Genomic DNA, 19,060 nt, shown 5'->3' on the forward strand with positions numbered 1-19,060 from the left:
TATATCTCTTTAAACGCCTTAAACATGTGTACAATGAGAGATGAATGAATGAAGGGTAAAAGCAGCTGATGACAGATTATGTATGAGCCTGTCCTTCAAAATGAGAGAAATGATGCAGAGCAAAAGGTCATGTGACTAAACTGACCAATGGGCCTCAATGGGGCCTCAGTGTTCACAGGAATAAGAGTCAGGCTTCTTTAAGTAGATTTAAAAGTACTGACCCAAACAGCTACTCCAGTAAAAGTACTTGGTGAAATACTCGAGTAACCGTTGGAGTAAAGTCTGATTCATCTTTGTTTCATGTTAATGAGACAGAAGAACAAATAATGTGAAATTCACTGTTTCAAATAATAATCCATAAATTTTAGCCAAAGGAAAGTCATGTTACATACACAATATATAAGATTGTGTAAGTTTTTTATGTGTACTGTAACTTCAACATAAACTACTGCAGTAGAAGTAAAAGTACTGTGTGATATTCTATGTGCAGTTAGTGGAAACAGTTACATAAAGTACTTGAGTAAAAGTAACCGAGTACTCCCCGCCTCGGCCAATGGGAGCAGAGGATTATCTGTGTCCTCCTCTAGGGGGCAGCACCACATTCACTGAACTGACTCTGAGCAGAGATTGCGAGAAGAAGAAACTCTGGATTAAAACCAACCTGAACAAATAACCTGGAAGGGACGGTGGGCAACAGATGACATGCCATAGTAGACACAGTCTCTCACAGCAGAGTTCTTCATCACACAGTCAGTCTTGACGACCCACACGTCACCCATGACAGACTCGTCCCTCTGTTCTGTATAAACAGCAGAGCCACAGTCCAGGCCTCGACACACGACGGCCGCCACCTCCAGGTCCCAGGGATTAAAGGTCACCACTCGTCTCCACTCTCCACTGAGCTCCGCCTCCACCATCCCCTCACAGCGACTGGTCCCTCCCACCAGCCTCAGCAGCTCTGGACACAAACACAGGTGAGCCCCACCCCTCTACAGGCCCCCCCCCCCTGGCCCCGCCCTTTACCTGCACAGGTGAGGTTGAGAGTGGGGCAGGTCTCTGGGCCGGTCCTGGTCTGGGGACAGTCCATCAGTTTAGACTCATTGCCCTCACAGTGGATCGTCTTCCCCAGAGGAGAGAGCGCCCCCTGGAGGAGAGGAGCCCCACAGCCCAGCTCCCTGCACAGCACCTCTGCCCCGCGACGGTCCAAGGCCCCCTCACAGACCCCGGCCCAGGACTGGTTCAAGGACTGGTCCTGGAACTGCAGAGATCCTGAACACAGGCTCCGCTCCCCGACCAGCCGCACCGAGTCTGAGGGTACACACATGAGGTCACAGTATGAGGGTACACACATAAGGTCACAGTATGAGGGTACACACACGAGGTCACAGTCTGAGGGTACACACACGAGGTCACAGTATGAGGGTACACACGGTCTGTGGTGCCATCAGTGGTAATAAGATAAGATAATCCTTTATTGATCTCACAACGGAGAAATTAACTTGTTACAGTCGTCGGAGAACTTCTGGAGATGACAACTGTACGTGTTGTATGTGAAGTCCGATGTGTAGATGTTGAAGAGAAACAGTGAGAGGACGGTGCCCTGAGGGGCCCCGGTGCTGCAGACGACCACCTCAGACTCACAGCTGCGCAGCCGCACATACCATGCAGTCCATGCAGTGAGATGTTCATCCACTCCCGCGTCCTCCAGCTTCCCCCGCAGCAGCGCCGGCCTGATGGTGTTGAAGGTGCTGGAGAAGTCAAAGAACATGACCCTCACAGCTTTCCCGGCGAGCTCCAGGTGGGTGAGCTAACACCTTTAACTTCAATCAATCAAATCAAAGTTTATTTCTATTCACTTTATTCCAGAAGTTCTCGTGGGCGTCTCCATGAATTGGCCCAGCCCCTTGTATTAGTTACACAAGACGTGAGACGGTTCTACTCAGACACAAAGCTGTTTTTATCCCGTGCAGAGAAACAGTGCAGTGTCGACTTGTTGATGCAAATGAACATTTGACGTCACTGAAAACTATGAGTAGGATTATTTATTATTGTAGTATTTCAGACTCACCTGAACAGTTCAGCTCTAGATTGTTGTAAGAGCGTCTTGTGTTAGAGTCAAAACAATCGATCAGTGAAGAGTCGAGACAGAGGGGAGGATTGAGAGAAACTGCTTCTGTGGATGAACCTCTTTTCCCCTCCAGACTCAGAGCAGAACCACAGTTCATCTCTGCACACGCTCTGTTTCCAAACCAGAGAGGGGTGTCCTGTGGATCCACTTCAGTCCAGTCCTGTCCCGCCCTCTGCACCTGCAGCCGCCCCTGACACCGACTGTTGCCATCGACCAACCTCAGACTGTACGGCTCTGAAACAACAGTGTGGCAGAGTGGTTAGCTGTGTGGCGGAGTGGTTAGCTGTGTGGCAGAGTGGTTAGCTGGGCGGCAGAGTGGTTAGCTGTGTGGCAGAGTGGTTAGCTGCGTGGCAGAGTGGTTAACTGTGTGGCAGAGTGGTTAGCTGTGGCACAGTGGTTAGCTGTGGCACAGTGGTTAGCTGTGTGGCACAGTGGCTAGCTGTGGCAGAGTGGTTAGCTGTGGCACAGTGGTTAGCTGTGTGGCACAGTGGCTAGCTGTGGCAGAGTGGTTAGCTGTGTGGTGTATTTACCTGTTGAGTTCCCGTTCGCAGCAGTGGCTCCTGAAACAGAAAAGTCACATGAGTGCTGTTGGTCACATGATGCAGACTTAAGATGGCCGACTTCTTCAGACGTTGGCTCAATCCGAAACCATCAAATTGTAGCCTCTAAGCACTAACACTAGCAACTAACTCCTTAACCTTTCATGGGGTCAACTGTTAGACCTCTATGCAGTTAGTGAACTAGACCTTCAGCAGCATTTGAACAATCCGTCCATCCTTAAACAGGGGAAAGGGAAGTGACATCACCAACAGCTGTTTTTCTTCTTCTTTAAAGTTATTGGTGGAGTGCAGGCCAAACAAAAGTGCATGTCGCCCCCTACTGTACAGTGTCCAACAACAACATAGTGTCCAAACAAAGACATTTAAGGAAAAAAATAAATCCAAATGATCCAAACATTTCCCTTTAGTGTTATTTTATTTCAACAGCTGTTTCTTAAAGCTACATTATGCAAATGATCCATGTGGCTTAAGTTTCTACTAAATGAAAACAAAAGCATTTAATCTGTTTCCTGAGTTTCCTCTTTAACACTGACATGTGACTGAGCTGTGGGGACGACAACATGGATTTATCACTTTTATAAAGTTTGGCTTGTGCAGAATCTTAATTTTTTATTATTATTATTTTTATTATTAAATGTGCTCCTGTCAATCAACAGTGGTTGCGCATGAATCACTCGAGGGTGGGGGCGAGGGGGGATTTGGCGCAGTGGCTTGTGGGATGGCACATAGCTCCTAATCACTGGTTAGTTAGCATCAGAGGTCCCTATGCTAAAGTGGCCATGATAGTTAGCATCAAGGCTCCTTTTCCTAACTACTTCCTAACTGACTTACCAATTCGGAGGCAACTTGCCATGGCGGACGCTGACGCACATCCGGTTTGGCGTAAGAGCTCTTAGCAATCTGCCCGTTTCGGAACCAGCCTCAAACTGGCTTAAATCTAAATTCATTGTAAAGATGTGACTTTGAGGAAATGTCTGACAAGTATCTTTTGTTTTCATAGAAAAATAATGCATTTTATTTAAAAAAAAATAAATCTTTTCTGCAACAAAACTTGAGTAAAGGTAACTTGAGTTACATGAGCAATTCCACATGTGTCCAGTAGGGGGCGCTGCAGGTTTAAATATAAACCACTTAAATAGAGCAGAGTATTGAGTGAATCTATTCCTTTTATTTGAGTTACATGAGTATTTCCACATGTGCATGCTTTTTATCCTGGAAAGCGCTCTGGGCACCTTCTGGCTGTTGTTGGGCGCTATAGAAATAAAAATGTATTGATTGATTGATGTAAATGCACCTCTGTCTTGTGAAACATCCAGAGCATTTTTAAAATATATCAGTTTCTTTGAATCCATATTTACAATAACAGAAATATGGAGCATTAAAGGGGCTAGATGCAAGTTAACCATTTTATACTCACTACTGCCACCACAGGCCTTTCGTGTAACTGCAGCTTCTATATTAATCGTGCATGACGGCACTTCAGACCCGAAGTAACATGTTTCTGAGTGACAGTGCAGGATTTTAGAGGCAGTTGTGGTGAACAGGTCTGAGCTCAAGGACATGGAGGAACATTTTTAAACTCCGTATAGTCCCTTAAACGGGCAAAGCATCATTGCTTTCATGTTTTCAGAAAGTGCTAGAAATAGGCTCCCAAAGTGGGGGAGCCTCAGAGGTTTTACAAGGGGGGCCCCAAAGCTTTAAAAAATACATTTATCTGCTATAATGTACGACTTAAAGGATCTATATCATGCTATTTTAGCCATTCCAAAGTTAAGTATAGGCATTTATATGATATATTGTATCTCTACCATTATGGAGCACTCATTTTTGTGATAAATATAAGTGTTTTCTGGAGGTATTTTTCGAACCCAGAAGACACAACGCTTCGATTCAGTTAACTCCGCCCACTCTCTCCGCACATACAACTTTACCGTAAGATAAATAAACAGCAATAAGTGAAGATACTTCACGATGCAGTTATACGGAGTTGACATCTGCAACACAGCTTCATAAATGGCTAACACACATGCTATGTTGAATGATGACCAAAGTCTTATAAATGATGAACAAAGTCTTATAAATGATGAAAGTCTTATAAATGATGACCAAAGTCTTATAAATGATGAACAAAGTCTTATAAATGATGAGAGTCTTATAAATGATGAACAAAGTCTTATCAACGATGAAAGTCTTATAAATGATGAACAAAGTCTTATAAATGATGAACAAAGTCTTATAAATGATGAACAAAGTCTTATCAACGATGAAAGTCTTATAAATGATGAACAAAGTTTTATAAATGATGAACAAAGTCTTATTAATGATGAACAAAGTCTTATAAATGATGAACAGTCTTATAAATGATGAAAGTCTTATAAATGATGAAAGTCTTATAAATGATGAACAGTCTTATAAATTATGAAAGTCTTATAAATGATGAACAAAGTCTTATAAATGATGGACAAAGTCTTATCAACGATGAAAGTCTTATAAATGATGAACAAAGTCTTATAAATGATGGACAAAGTCTTATCAACGATGAAAGTCTTATAAATGATGAACAAAGTTTTATAAATGATGAACAAAGTCTTATAAATGATGGACAAAGTCTTATCAACGATGAAAGTCTTATAAATGATGAACAAAGTCTTATTAATGATGAACAAAGTCTTATAAATGATGAACAGTCTTATAAATGATGAAAGTCTTATAAATGATGAAAGTCTTATAAATGATGAACAAAGTCTTATTAATGATGAACAAAGTCTTATAAATGATGAACAGTCTTATAAATGATGAAAGTCTTATAAATTATGAAAGTCTTATAAATGATGAACAAAGTCTTATAAATGATGGACAAAGTCTTATCAACGATGAAAGTCTTATAAATGATGAACAAAGTCTTATAAATGATGGACAAAGTCTTATCAACGATGAAAGTCTTATAAATGATGAACAAAGTTTTATAAATGATGAACAAAGTCTTATAAATGATGAACAAAGTCTTATAAATGATGAACAGTCTTATAAATGATGAAAGTCTTATAAATGATGAAAGTCTTATAAATGATGAACAGTCTTATAAATTATGAAAGTCTTATAAATGATGAACAAAGTCTTATCAACGATGAAAGTCTTATAAATGATGAAAGTCTTATAAATTATGAAAGTCTTATTAATGATGAACAAAGTCTTATAAATGATGGACAAAGTCTTATCAACGATGAAAGTCTTATAAATGATGAACAAAGTTTTATAAATGATGAAAGTCTTATAAACGATGAAAGTCTTATAAATGATGGACAAAGTCTTATAAATGATGAACAAAGTTTTATAAATGATGAACAAAGTTTTATAAATGATGAAATAAAGATGGAGAAAAGCTTTGACAGCCTGACAGTTTATCGCATCACAGTGAGTTATGTCAGAATGTACTTCTCTTAAAAACATTTTGATCTGCTATTACAAAAGGTGACTCTTACCGTGTCCACACAGAGACAGAACCAGGACCAGGACCAGGACCAGGAGAGACATGTCCATCAGCGTCTGAAGAGCCACTGAAGACGGGCTGCTGAGTTTCCTGTTTTTCAACTCTTTATTATCAGCTTCATCTCCTGTGGTTTTTCTGCTGAAAACAAGAACTGCCTCAGAATCAGCATCAGTTTAGTCAAAGGATCTTTTTGACGACTAAAACGAGATTAAAATTAAATAAAAAAGTTGTTTCTGAGACGAAAACTGTGACTCAAATATATAAAACAATATGACAAATGCACAGAAGAGACTAAAATCATCCAAACTTCAGTGACAGTTTGAAGCAGCCTCATTTAGATTCACTGCCAAAGGAACAGACTGACTTTTGTTCATGCGGGAGAAGAAACATGAAGCCGAGGAGCACGTCAAATAAATATTATCCATGTAAAGTCAAAAAGTTTGTCACATTTTTTTGTTTTCGTGGCTGTTTTGACATCGTGCTCAGTTCAGGCGCGTGGGCGTGAGACTCTGACTTTGAAAGTGCGTAGGAAAGTAACGCAAAATTCTGTACACAAAGTTTGTTTCCGATCTATAAAACCCTGCGTATGCGCCCGTGCCACAGCTGTGGACATCAGGACACGCCCTCTGCCCGCCGGGACAGAGAGGGATTTAATAAAGAGTGAACTCTGCTTCTCTGGTCACGCGTATTGGCCAAAAAGACAAGGTTTATTACGACCAAAAAAAGTACACGGATAAATATGAACTTAACATTTTAGTTTTGCATGTATACATTTGAGCCTCAAAAATGCTGCAGATTCGTAGCAAAGGATTCTAAAACCTCGGGCCTAGGTGAAGATTTAGCACTTCTCCCACAGAGCGGCCTGTTTGGGTTACTTTTGAGTTTCAATATAGGGTCATTCTCCCTGATCGGTCAAATCAGGTCTACCTGTACTTTCCCCTGTCTAATTGAGGTAGCGAGAGGTCAAATGAGGTACAGTTAGTTGAAATTGGTTCACAGTTGCATAAAATTACAAGAAAACAGATCAAATCAACAAAACATCAACATAAAAATGAACAAATAACAGTGAAAGGCAAGAGTGCAGACCAAATACTTTCAGTGTCATGTTCACGGGTAAGAAGAAATGTTTTCCGCCTGGATTTGAACATTGAGCAGCAGTAGGAGAAGGAACAGGAACAGCAGTACATTTAAGGGTCAGCTGCTTCTATAAAGGTCACTGTTTTAATGAAATGTGTCATTGCTTTTTAGCCACAAATCCTACATTAATATAGATACGGGGCTGGTATTACAGTTTCCTCATCTCATGGTCGTGTTCAGTCATGAACCAGAATGTCATTTGCATAAGACCTTTGGTTCTGTCAAAGGTCACGAAAAAAAATACAATATTTCTTTTTAAAGGGGGGGTATTTTGCAAAATCGACTTTTTCAAGCTTTCCATCATGTTATTATGTTATTCCCTCATTAAAAACATGCCTGAAGTGTTGCCTTGGCACATTCACATATTTTTGAGTAATCTGTAAAAACTCTGATGGCGGTCATTTTAGGGATAGGTTTGCCTGAGTCCTCCTAGGAACGCCCCCACCTCCTGGAGACGCCTCCGAGCTTTCGTCACCAGCCGAGTAACCAACCACTGCTCCTCAGCAGAACCCCCTCCCCACTGATGCCACAGACAGCGTGTGGAGGGGGCGTGTCAGAAAGGGTCAGAGGTTCTTAAAGAGACAGAGGCCTATTTCAAGACATTCGCTACAGCCATTTTGTGAGAGCAATTTTATACAAGGCAGTTATTCTAATTTACTGCATTGACCAACAGAAGGTTTGGTCATCATTGTAGTGTGCTATAGACTGGTGCTATGTGACTGAAAAAAGCATAATACCCCCTCTTTAAGCTACTTTTTTACCATTAAAAGTGCACTTAATGGAATTTTGCCATTTTCTGACTCTCCTGTGGAGGGAAGATGATTTTAGACCCAATTTTAGATTGTATTACATCCTTTGCTTTAATCAAATATTGTTTTTTTCCTCTCGTTTTGACCACCAAATGACAAGTATTTTACTGTGTGTCCGTTGGAGTTGACACTTCAGAATCCTATTTATTAAATACTTAGAGGCTGTTCTGCTGAATTTCATGTCATTCATTTAAATCATGAAAATGGTGTTTCTGTTAATGTCCGCCCTTTGGAAACGATAGACCATCAAAAACATATGTTAAAGATTCAAAAACAAAGTCGTCACTGTCCCTGCAGCTGCTGTTGGAGTTCTTACGTGTAAGGTCAGTCTAAGTCAGCGATCGGTCAGTCTGGTTAGAAAGTTACTCACACTCTGTACTATTTATGTGACAGAAGTAAATCCATTGTGTGTGTCATGTGTATGTGGTAGTTCAGGTCTGTAAAGCTCTAACGGTGCATTCGAGAGAGATTTGAACAGTATACGGGGGTTATGTGTGGAAAATGCTGCGTAAAGATTGAAAATAATTTGATTTGGTTTTAATAGTGCAATAATTCTGTCCAGAAGCTCCACAGAAAGGCCCCGCCCAGGTGGAAATCCAACCCAGGACCTTCCAGCGCTGACCCAGGTCTTTAAAAGCATATTTCTATTACAATAGTAAAGGTTTGTTCTGGGAAACTGAAAGTCTTTAAGTGTGAGTGAACTGTTCAATGTTTGAACCAAAGAGAAACTAGTTTAGCAGCAAGACACAAACGCATTAATGACAGAGATTCTGTTTGAAGAGTTTGGAGAAAGTCAGTTAAACTGTAGAAAAGATCTGATCTGAGATCAGTGCACCAAAGTGACGCCACAGGACGATTGTATCAGTTCAGAGAAACGGAAGCTTCTTATCGTTCATTCTGATCAGTGTGAGCTCAGAACTCTGACCTCCCGCCTTTAACCCAGAGCATTTTCTCAGTTCAGCTTTACCCAAATCTAAAAGCTTCTGGTCTTACAGCCTACAGCAGTGGTTCCCAAACCAAAGGACAAGTCCAACAATAAACTTTATTTATAAAGCACATTTAAAACAGCCAAAGTGCTGTACAGTAAAAAGCAAATATCAGTAAGAAATGTAGAGTTTACACTTACAGCAGCTACAACAATGCAGGACACATCATTGATTGGCACCGAAAGCCAGTGAGAAAAGATGTGTCTTCAGAACAGATTGAAAGTGATAAAGTGTCTGTGCACTTGGGAACAACCAGGAGCAGCTGGTCAGCAGACCGTAGGGCTCTGGTCAGGACATGATGCTGAAAATGTTTAAGTAAGAGGGGGCCGAGCCGTTCAAGCTTTTAAAAGCAATCAGTAATACTTTAGAATCAATTCTAAAACACACAGATTTAATACAACTGTGTATTGGTTTAGCAAAGGGCTTTTTCTCTTCCCACTTACACCGTGTCCCCGTTTCTCTGAAAATTATTTTAAAACATCGATTTTCAACACTCAAAATATTCAATATCAATATTGTTCCAGTGACAGGGCCAGCTCTAGAGCTTCTCTAATCAACGGTTTCTAATCATCAGTGACCCTCTGACACAATGCACCATTAGAACACTGTCGAAAAGGAAAGGAGCCGTTTTCACCCGGAGGGGGCGGGGCCTCGGGAAAAGAGCCCGGACGTTTCTCAGTCTGTCGACTTTTCCAAAAGCAAAGCCATCAGTGAGGTCCAGGCTCAGGAGGACGGATCGGCCCAGTCAAGCCCACTCCATCTTCACTTTATGTATTTATGAACAGCTTTCATAACACCGTCTGATAAACTTTAGCAGGTCGAGGGTATTTAGTATTTGAAAATCATTTTGTTAAAATATTTGAAACACAAACCCTGAGTTCCGTGGTGTAGTTGTGGTATACTGTCATTTAGCTGATAAAATGTTGATAAAACGTTGATAAAACAAGTGTTGATAAAATGAAAACATGAGCTGCCGGGAGTGGAACATGGTTTTATTCAAAAGATAAAGATTACTACAGGGGCACAGTCGAGTTTAGGAAAATTGGCCTCAGTTGAACAAAAACAAAACTTGTCTCAGCTGCCTCCATTCAGGCCATGTTGTTCCAATAATATTTCAAACAGTGGTGTTGGTGTCGAGAGAGAAGGATTCGGATCAACACCATCATTTCCAGACCTTTAGCTTTTACAAAGGTGCGGCTGATCATAGATTTTTCTGGTCATGCTGAATATTGTCAAGCGTGGAGTCGCTGCTGCCGGCAGAGCTTTGGCTTCACTGAACACACGTGTTTAAACAATAATATAATCCAAGGTCTGAACACTTTAACCCTCGTCTTTCATTAGAAACACAACCCTCACATCTTACGTTAGCGGCTTTTCATGCCACTGTTTAACTGATGTAACAATATTGTAGATCAACATTTTTTAAAACCTCCCATCATTATGTTAATCCACTTCCATTCTGCACAAAACAGTTAGAAAAATCTAAACATTCTACTATTTTAAAGCCAGTTTAAAAAAAAAAAAAAAATCACACACAAAAAATGGCTAATTTTCCATATAAAAGTGAGTTTGGGCAGAATTTGGATTTACTTTAAAAACACCATTGGGTCAAAGATCATTAAAAACTTTTTGTAAAGTTGAGTTTTCACTAATCTCATGTTAGTGGCATTTCCTGCCTCATTGACCCTTTATAAAGTCACTTTATTCTTCTGCAGTCACACTTTGAAATCAGATATTATTATTTGTGATTTCTTCTGATCAGAGGAGGAAACATTTGTGCTGGGGGGTGTAGGTGTGGGGATATACCGGCCTGAGGTGAGTATAGGTATGGTGGGGGTCTAGGGAGTGTAGGGATATACTGGCCTGGGGTGGGATGCAGTGTGGGGGATATAATGGCCTGGGGTGGGGTGTAGGTGTGATGGGGGATGTTGGGACTGTGTGGGTGATTATACTGGTCTGGGGCGGGTGTAGGGGTGTTGTGGGTGGGGGTTGGGGGATATCCTGGTAGGTGGGGTGGTGTTGAGGGTGTATGGGGGATATCCTGGTAGGTGGGGTGGTGTTGAGGGTGTATGGGGGATATTCTGGCCTGAGGAGGGGTCTTGTGGCGTGATGTACCAGCCCGGGGCGGGGTGAACGTGTATCGGGGGTGTGTGTGTATTTTTTAAAATCTGTGCTTAGGTGTGTTTTATAAAGAACTGCTTAATTACAGCCATATTTGTAAACATGTTTGTAAACAGAAACACCTGACAACTACACCCACCACGGACAAACACCCACAACTCAAACCCTCCATCACCTTCCCACAGACCTCCCCCAATGCCCCGTACAAGCGCCTCATAACTCCACTGTGATATTAGGTTTATCCCATAGAAATGCTTTTTCACGGTAAATGCTCGAAATTCAGTTTGAACAGTAAAAATCACAAATGCTTCCTCCTCTGTCGGAAGAAACCAATAAAATAAATCGGATTTTAAAGTGTGTCAGAGCCATGAAAAGTGAGTTTATAAAAAGGGAGTCAATGGGGCAGAAAATGACACTAACATGAGATGAGGGAGAACATTTGTACAAAAAAGTGTAATATGAGCCTTCATAACAGGTGATAAAATGCATAAAATGAGACTAATGACCCTGTCGGTCAGAATAAAGAGATCCCCAAGGAAACCATCCTAGTGATTGTGGGCGTGTACCTGCGCGTCACGTAGACTTCACTGACAGGATTGAACATAAGAGCTTTATCAGACGCCGATTTGGGGCAGGGTTTGATCGGGGGTGACCGTTTACAGCGCGTCTTATGACGAGGTGAGGGTTACTGTACACAGCCCATGACGTGTATCTGCAGCGAGTCCATGTCCGGAGCCTGGCATTTGCACTTGGGGCAGCAGAGGCCGGGCAGCTCCTCTGAGTCCGAGGCCTGGTCCGAGGCCTGGTCCGAGGCCTGGTCCGAGGCCTGGTCCGAGGCCTGGTCCGAGGCCTGGTCCGAGGCCTGGTCCGAGGCCTGGTCCGAGGCCTGGTCCGCCCCCGACGACAGGCCCTGAGCGCAGAACCAGGGCGGAGGCGGCGGGAAATCTGAGACACAGCAGAAAGCGTTACCAGAGTACATCTAGACGACATGTTCATCTGGCTTTAGTCTGATGAAACGTGCTCGACTTTACCTGGGGCCTGGGGAGTGTGCGAGACTCGTGCCAGGATGTCGTCCAGGTTCCACGGCTTCATTTCCACAAACTGTATGCTGAAACACAAGCATTTGATTCATGGAGGATTTTCAGAGTCACTGGTTCTCAACCTTTTCTCCTCTGGGGACCCCTGGGAAAGAGCTCTAAGGAGAAGTCCTGTGTGTGGAACTTAAGGGCTAAAGCCAATAACGAAAAGGGATGAGACTAGGGATGGGACGATAATGAAATTTGGGGTCACGATTATCTTGGCAAAAATAATTGGGATTAACGATAATATCACGATATTAGCCAATAGTTTAAAAAAAATGAAATGGGGATTGGGTAATTATTAATCATTCCTCTTCATCGTCTGATTTAAATGTCATATTGAGTGAGACGTAAAGTAAATATTTAAGGTCCTATATCATGCAAAATCGACTTTTTGGAGCCTTTAGCCATGTTGTTATGCCATTTCCTTCTCAAAAACACCCCCAGAGTGGTTTTTGACTTCACACAGTTCTCAGCAATCCTCCTGAATCCTGCTCTGACGTAAAATACACTGCTCACAAAAACTTAGGGCACACTCAAAAAACACAATGTAACTCCAAGTCAATTAAATTTCTGGGATATCAGACTGTCCAGTTAGGAAGTCACGCTTCTTGTGAATCAATTTCACTTGGTGTTGTGGAAATTAAACAGACGACAGGTGGAAATGAGAGGCAATTAGCAAGATCACTCCAAAAGAGGAATGGTTTTGCAGGTGGTGACCACAGACCATTTCCCTGTCTTCATCCTTTGGACCGTATTTTTGGAACACTTTTGCATTTTGCAAAGACTGAACACAAGTTTCTCGCTCACATGTCTTTCTTCTTCATTATGCATTTTTTGGCTGGTGCGACTTAAAATCCGGAAAATCCGGTAGAAACTTCTGAACTGCCCCAGAACCTCAGGCTTGGAGCTTGTGTGGACGAGCATCAAATACATGGTAAAGTTTATTTGGCTTTTTATATGAAGTGATTGGTTTTTCGCTCTGTAATAATTCTAATCAGACATGGACAGTCCTCGAGCGGAACAATGGTGCAGAGCAAACACTGGTTTGTGGAGAACAGGAGCTTGTACGATGGTGTGTGTGAGTGTGAGGTACCGGGGCATGGCCTCCTGTTTGAGGCGCTCGATCTTGGCCTCAGCCTGGTTCAGCTGGTCCTGCAGCTCCTCTTTCTGCTGGTTCAGTTTCTCTCGAGCTTCTCTCTCGGCCAGAAAGTCTGCCTTGTAGATCTCCGCCTGAAGAAGCGAAACCAATATCATCGAGAGAGTAAAGCAAGTCATGTGTGAGGCTTTTTAAAACTGTTTTAATGCACGAATACAAAGCTGTGTCATTTCTTAAGGTCTGGAAACATTTCATCAAACAATCACTTTCTTTGTCATTCGCATGTGATGGTTTTGAAGCGTTTTTGTAGTTTTCTTTTTTCATAACATTTTGTAATTTTTTATCATTAACCATTAGTGTTTGGTATTGATCTCGTAACTCCCACCTGGACTGAACACGCAAACAAAACCTCCTTAAAAATCCAAAGATTTGTATGTGAGATGCTGACATGTTATTAGTAGAGCTCCTTATGGGGAAGCTGCATGTGGTACTCTCAAATACATAAACCTATTGACTATTGAATATGGAGTCAGCGCACATACAGGTGAAACTCGGGAAATTATATTGTGAAAAGTTTATTTCTGTAATTTAAACTTCAAAATCTCAGAAGATTGGAATATTACATGAATACAATAAAAAATATTTTAAACAAAGAAATGTGGGAGAAATGTGAAAACTAATCTTGCATGTGTACTTAGTCCTTTTACTTGAATGACTACCTTAATGTGGTGGCGTGTCATGATGTTCTCAGCCTGTGGCTCTGCTGAGGTGTTATGAAGACCAGGATGCTTCATCTGACGCCCATGTCCAGGATCCGTCTGTGTGGAGGCTCTTGATGTTCTGACTCCAGCCTCAGTCCTCCACACTTTTGAATGGCCTTTTCCTCACAGTCCTCTCCAGACTGCGCTCATCCCTGAGGCTGTAACATTTTCTTTCACTTCACTTTCTACGAATGCAGGTTTACAGCATTCTGAGAACATCTACATTTTCCGAGTTTCACCTGTAAGCTTCCTTACTCCTTTTGGGTTTCCATTATTCTGTGATGTCAATTCTAAAAGAAAATAAGTAAGCAGCTTAAACAAAGTAAAAAGAAACTAAACTTAAATACCGTATTTTCACAAGGTCTAAAGAAACTTGAATATTTTGCACTAGAATTGATTTTGATACAATACGGCAGATAGTGTCATTGGGCTTTAAGGAATTGTCAGCAAAAATCAATATTGTATTTGAAAAAAAACAAAAAAACTTAGCCAAGGGCATTTTCTCCACTTCAGCTTTACCCAAATCTAAAAGGTTACAGCCTATAGGCCAGAGTAACGCCTCATTTGAAAGCTAAGACCAACAAAACTCATTGAAGGAGGATCCTTTGCCTCGCATTGGTGCCACGTTGCAGTCACTTGACATTTTTCGTCACCATTTCTTCTCGTTTTTGTGGCTATTTTGACTTTTTTCATGAAGCTTTTAGATTTGTCTGAAGGAGGTTAAAGAGCAGCGTTTTGTACCTGCGCCGTGAGAACAGGCACCATCTCCAGAGCGCCTTTCTGCTGCTCCACCTCCTCCTCCAGTTTATCGATCAGGTCCTGCTTCAGCACCAGCGCTCGCTCCGCCTCCTCCAGACGCGAGCACAGGTCTCCTCCCTGAAACCACCAGAACCCTGAGGAAGGAAGACTTTAAACCATGACAGCCTGAGAGCTGCAGTCACCTCGCTCCTGATCTTGGAGTCGTAGTCTCTGAACAGACAGGTGTAGGCGTGCTGCAGCTGCAACAGCTTCTTCCTGGAAACAGAGGCCTTTGGTTTAGAATCGGGCCACAATCACTTAATCCGAGCACAAAGTCAAAAGTAATGCTTTATAATGTCATTTTAAAGCCCAGACAGTGTTTTTATTGCCACCGGTGCAAAACATTCATGCATGTGTCATATTTAATGACCTGTAACCTTTTCCCCAAACATGAATGAGGGGAAAGTTTGGTATTTAATCCTCGCCTTAACCGAGCAAGTTTTCTCTAATTTTCTGTCCACGTTTTCATAGAAAAATATTGCGTTTTGTGCGTAAATATGGCCAAAACCTAAATAATTAAACAGTTACATTTAAAAGTACAGTTTTATTTTGTGACATATTAAAGAGGAATTTTAGATCGTGTTTGGTTTTAGTATATTTTGTATAATTTCAAATATTGCCTTGTCAAAGCTCCATTAATCAGGCAGGAGTAAAGAGTAAAACTCCTAATAACTCCTAAAGACTTCCCCCGCTCACTTCCGTCAATAACCTTTAGGAGTTACTGCGCGGACGTTTTACTCCTCGTATCATTACGCCTCACAATATAGTCCCCCTTTTTATCTGCTTATAAAATCGACATGTTACATTTCTGTGTAAATATACTTCGCATGAAAACACTTCACGTAACTTTATTTAAATATGGAACACGTGGAGGAGCTTGGTAGCTTCTATCCTGAGCTTTTTTGGAGCTATGTGACATGTGGGAGAGGCTGCGTATGTGCTCCGTTTGCCTGGCAGAGCGCACGGACAAAGACCAGACGGGGATATATTAACTCTGCTAAAGTGAGGTAAGAGCATATCTCAGTATGTAAAAACGGTGGCCTATTCCTTTAAGAAGGTAAATGTTACAGGTGTGAAGAGTGCTGGGCTTCAGAGCGCTGTGGGGGCGTCTCCTCCGTGCTGCTGTTCGTTTGCTGAAAACACAAAGAAACAAGCTCCTGATGTTACAAACATAATACGATTAGTTAACCTCTTAACCCCCGCCTCAACTCAGCACATTTACTCCATGTTCAGCTAAGCCCAAATCTTAAGCTTCTCGACTGGAGAGTCACGCCTCATTTGAAAGCTGAGACCCACAAAACTGACCTAATCTTCCTTGTTCCGTCGTTTTTGGTTGTTCAAAACATGTCAAATAAGCGACAAACGAGATGGTCGCCCCCTTTCTGTAGCTTAATCCCAGATACAATAGAGTTAAACAAACGGCCAAAATGCTACAGTAAAGCAGTGAAAACTTGACAAAAATGTGGCAAAAAAAAAACTTGACAAAAATGACTTAAACGTGATAAAAACAAGGAAGCTTTCAAATGAGGCTTTACACCAGCTTGGAGGCTGTAAACTCCACTCGAGAAGCTTTTCGGGAAATCTGGGGAAAATGTGCATCAAAATAGCGACGAAAACGGGGATGAAAACAAAACAAATAAGCGACAAACACACTTAATGTGACCAAAACTCTGCAACAACGTGACAATAAAGGTCACGATCACTTTTCCAGGTCTTGCTGCTTTCAATGTAAACTAGGCCATTTTCAACTTATTTCTTTATAAAGAATGTCCCTGGTTGGAAAGGCACGAGCTGAAAGCTCTTCATGCATCGCACCAGCTGCAAACATTAATTGTAACCATGTTGATTGTATCGACCCTCTCTGCTCTTAGCATCCCAAATGGGGTTTATTTATTTATCAGGGAGAAAGGGGCAGGAGCACATGGTTCTGTTAACTCAAGCCATGTGCTCCTGAGATGATGACACGTCGTATGTCAAGCCTTTGTTACAAAGTGACGATTTTGGATCACAGCTTGTAAATAACTAATTCCAAATCTCAAAATCAGCAGCTAATGAATCCAAAACAGCTGCAAAAGCTCCCTGAGACTTTAAATATTCTCAGTGGTTCAGTAGTTCATCATGGGTTCTGACTGCTGACCTGACAGTTGTGCAGAAAACCATCACTGACAAAAGCCTCAAAAGGTCAGAGCAAAAGAAGTTGGATGTTCTCAAAGTGCTGTATCAGAGCAGAAAGTGAAGTGAAAGGGAAAAGTTTATGGATAAAAAAGGTGCACAAGCCTCAGCCTCAGTCTGGAGAGGACCGTCAGGAAAAGGCCATTCAAAAGTATGGAGGACCTTCACAAGGAGTGACTGAGGATGAGTCAGAGCATCAAGAGCCTCCACAGACAGATCCTAGACATGGACTTCATATGTCAGATTCCTCTGAAGCATCCTGGTCTTCATAACACCTCAGCATCTAGGCTTTTTTTTATTGATTTCATGTAATATTCTGTCTGAGATTTTGAACTTGGGGTTTTTACAAGTTTTAAGACAAAATAATTACATAAAACTTGACATGTCGTGAGTTTCTATCAGTTTTGCATATTAAGTTGAACTTTTTCATGATATTCTAATTTTCACCTGTATGTGCAATTCCACAGATCCCGTCTGTGTAAAGTTCACCTGAGCCAGTTTGCTTTGCAGCTGGTCGATGAGTGACCTAAAGGTGAAATATGCACAAAAAGATTTTTCTTTTAAATAAAAAGTGAAAAAAACATAGTGCACCTTTAAAATTCTGCCCTTTTGTCGTTTTCTTGGTTGTTTCACCTCAAATGATATAAAGGCATAAGAAATGAAATGGAAGGAAAATGAATGACTTAACATTATTAATGTGTTTTCTGGTGGTCTCTGACAAATAATTTAGTATCAGTATCGAAAACAAAGTATCGTCAAAGGACCGGTATCAAAAGAAAATTAAGGGAACCCAGCCCTAGTCAAGAAACCTTCAGATTTGGGTAAAGTCGAACTGGAGAAGAAGAAAAATGACGCTTCATCGTTATGGAGAAAGTCGCCAAAAACATTGACATTAATTTTTAGTCCCTTCAAAGTTAACCTCTTACACAAAAACAGCTTGTAAGGCGTTACTGTGGCCTCTAGGCTTAAGCTCCCGTCCAGAAGCTTTAAGATTTGTGTAAAGCTGAACTGGAGAAAAAGGTGCTCAGTTAAAAGTGAAGCTCAGTGTGTTCAGGAGCGTCTCACCAGGCTGCCAGGGGGCGTGGTCTTCGTGTTCTGATCCATCTCCTCCATGTCTGACTCTGAACACACATCAGTAAACGGTCAGTTTGTGCCGGAGCAGAAGGAAGAGGAGAAACAACTCACTTTCTTTTTAAAGGAGACACATTCGCCTTTGGTTTGACGGGTCCTAGAGCAGGAGGAGGAGTCCGTGGGAGACGTCCTCATGCTGCTCTACCCAGAGATGTTCCAGGATTAAACAAACATCTCTGAAGGCTGAAGAGCGTCAAGCACAAAGACAAATACAGGGACGACGCCTGTGCTCACATCTCATGGAGAACAAAGCACTGCCCTTTATTCAGACAAAACGCCCACATGAGGGTTTTGTACAGACATGTGTCAGTCAGGCTTCGTGTATTTATATAGTAGTTACTGGAGCTTCTAGCCTCTGTATGCACATCACATTCCCCCTATGTAGGGCTGGGTGATATTGGCAAAACACAACTCAGTTTGGACCATTACTTTGAGCAGTTTTCTTCATATGAAAGATCAGGAAACTTTTCAGAGTCCTGCTCATTAATATTTCATAATGTTGCTATAATTAGGCCATTTTGGATGACAGCCCGCGAAGCGGGAATACGCCTCTATTTTTTACTTCGTGCAAAATCTCCTCCTACAAGCTAATTTTGGCTGGAAAATAATCTTAAGTAGAACTTTGAAAGTCATCCAAATTACTTTTCTAAGTCTTAGTTTTTTTTTATGCGGCGAAGCCGCAAACTGGACGAAGTATTTTGCAATTTTTCGCTATCACGCCAACCAAATTTTGTGCGATAGCCCCCTTTAAGAATTATATGGAGTGTACAAATTTTATTTTACGAAAAT

At 41.6% G+C, this 19,060-nt stretch overlaps 1 protein-coding gene across 1 annotated transcript; it reads right to left on the reverse strand.

The window, feature by feature from the left end:
• Nucleotides 1-11,885: 11,885 nt before the first annotated feature.
• Nucleotides 11,886-18,253, reverse strand: LOC306964871 (NF-kappa-B essential modulator-like; the record flags this gene model as incomplete). The annotated part of the gene is made up of 6 exons (XM_079559038.1): nt 11,886-12,176; nt 12,263-12,339; nt 13,353-13,543; nt 14,912-15,046; nt 15,112-15,198; nt 18,206-18,253. The coding sequence occupies 6 exons, from the start codon at nt 18,251-18,253 to the stop codon at nt 11,917-11,919; spliced, it is 798 nt and encodes a 265-aa protein (XP_079415164.1). The 3' UTR covers nt 11,886-11,916.
• Between the last annotated feature and the right edge of the window lie 807 nt (nt 18,254-19,060).

This window comes from Gobius niger (genome assembly GCF_951799975.1).
Source record: "Gobius niger genome assembly, chromosome: 6".
In the NCBI taxonomy this organism is placed as follows: Eukaryota; Metazoa; Chordata; class Actinopteri; order Gobiiformes; family Gobiidae; genus Gobius; species Gobius niger.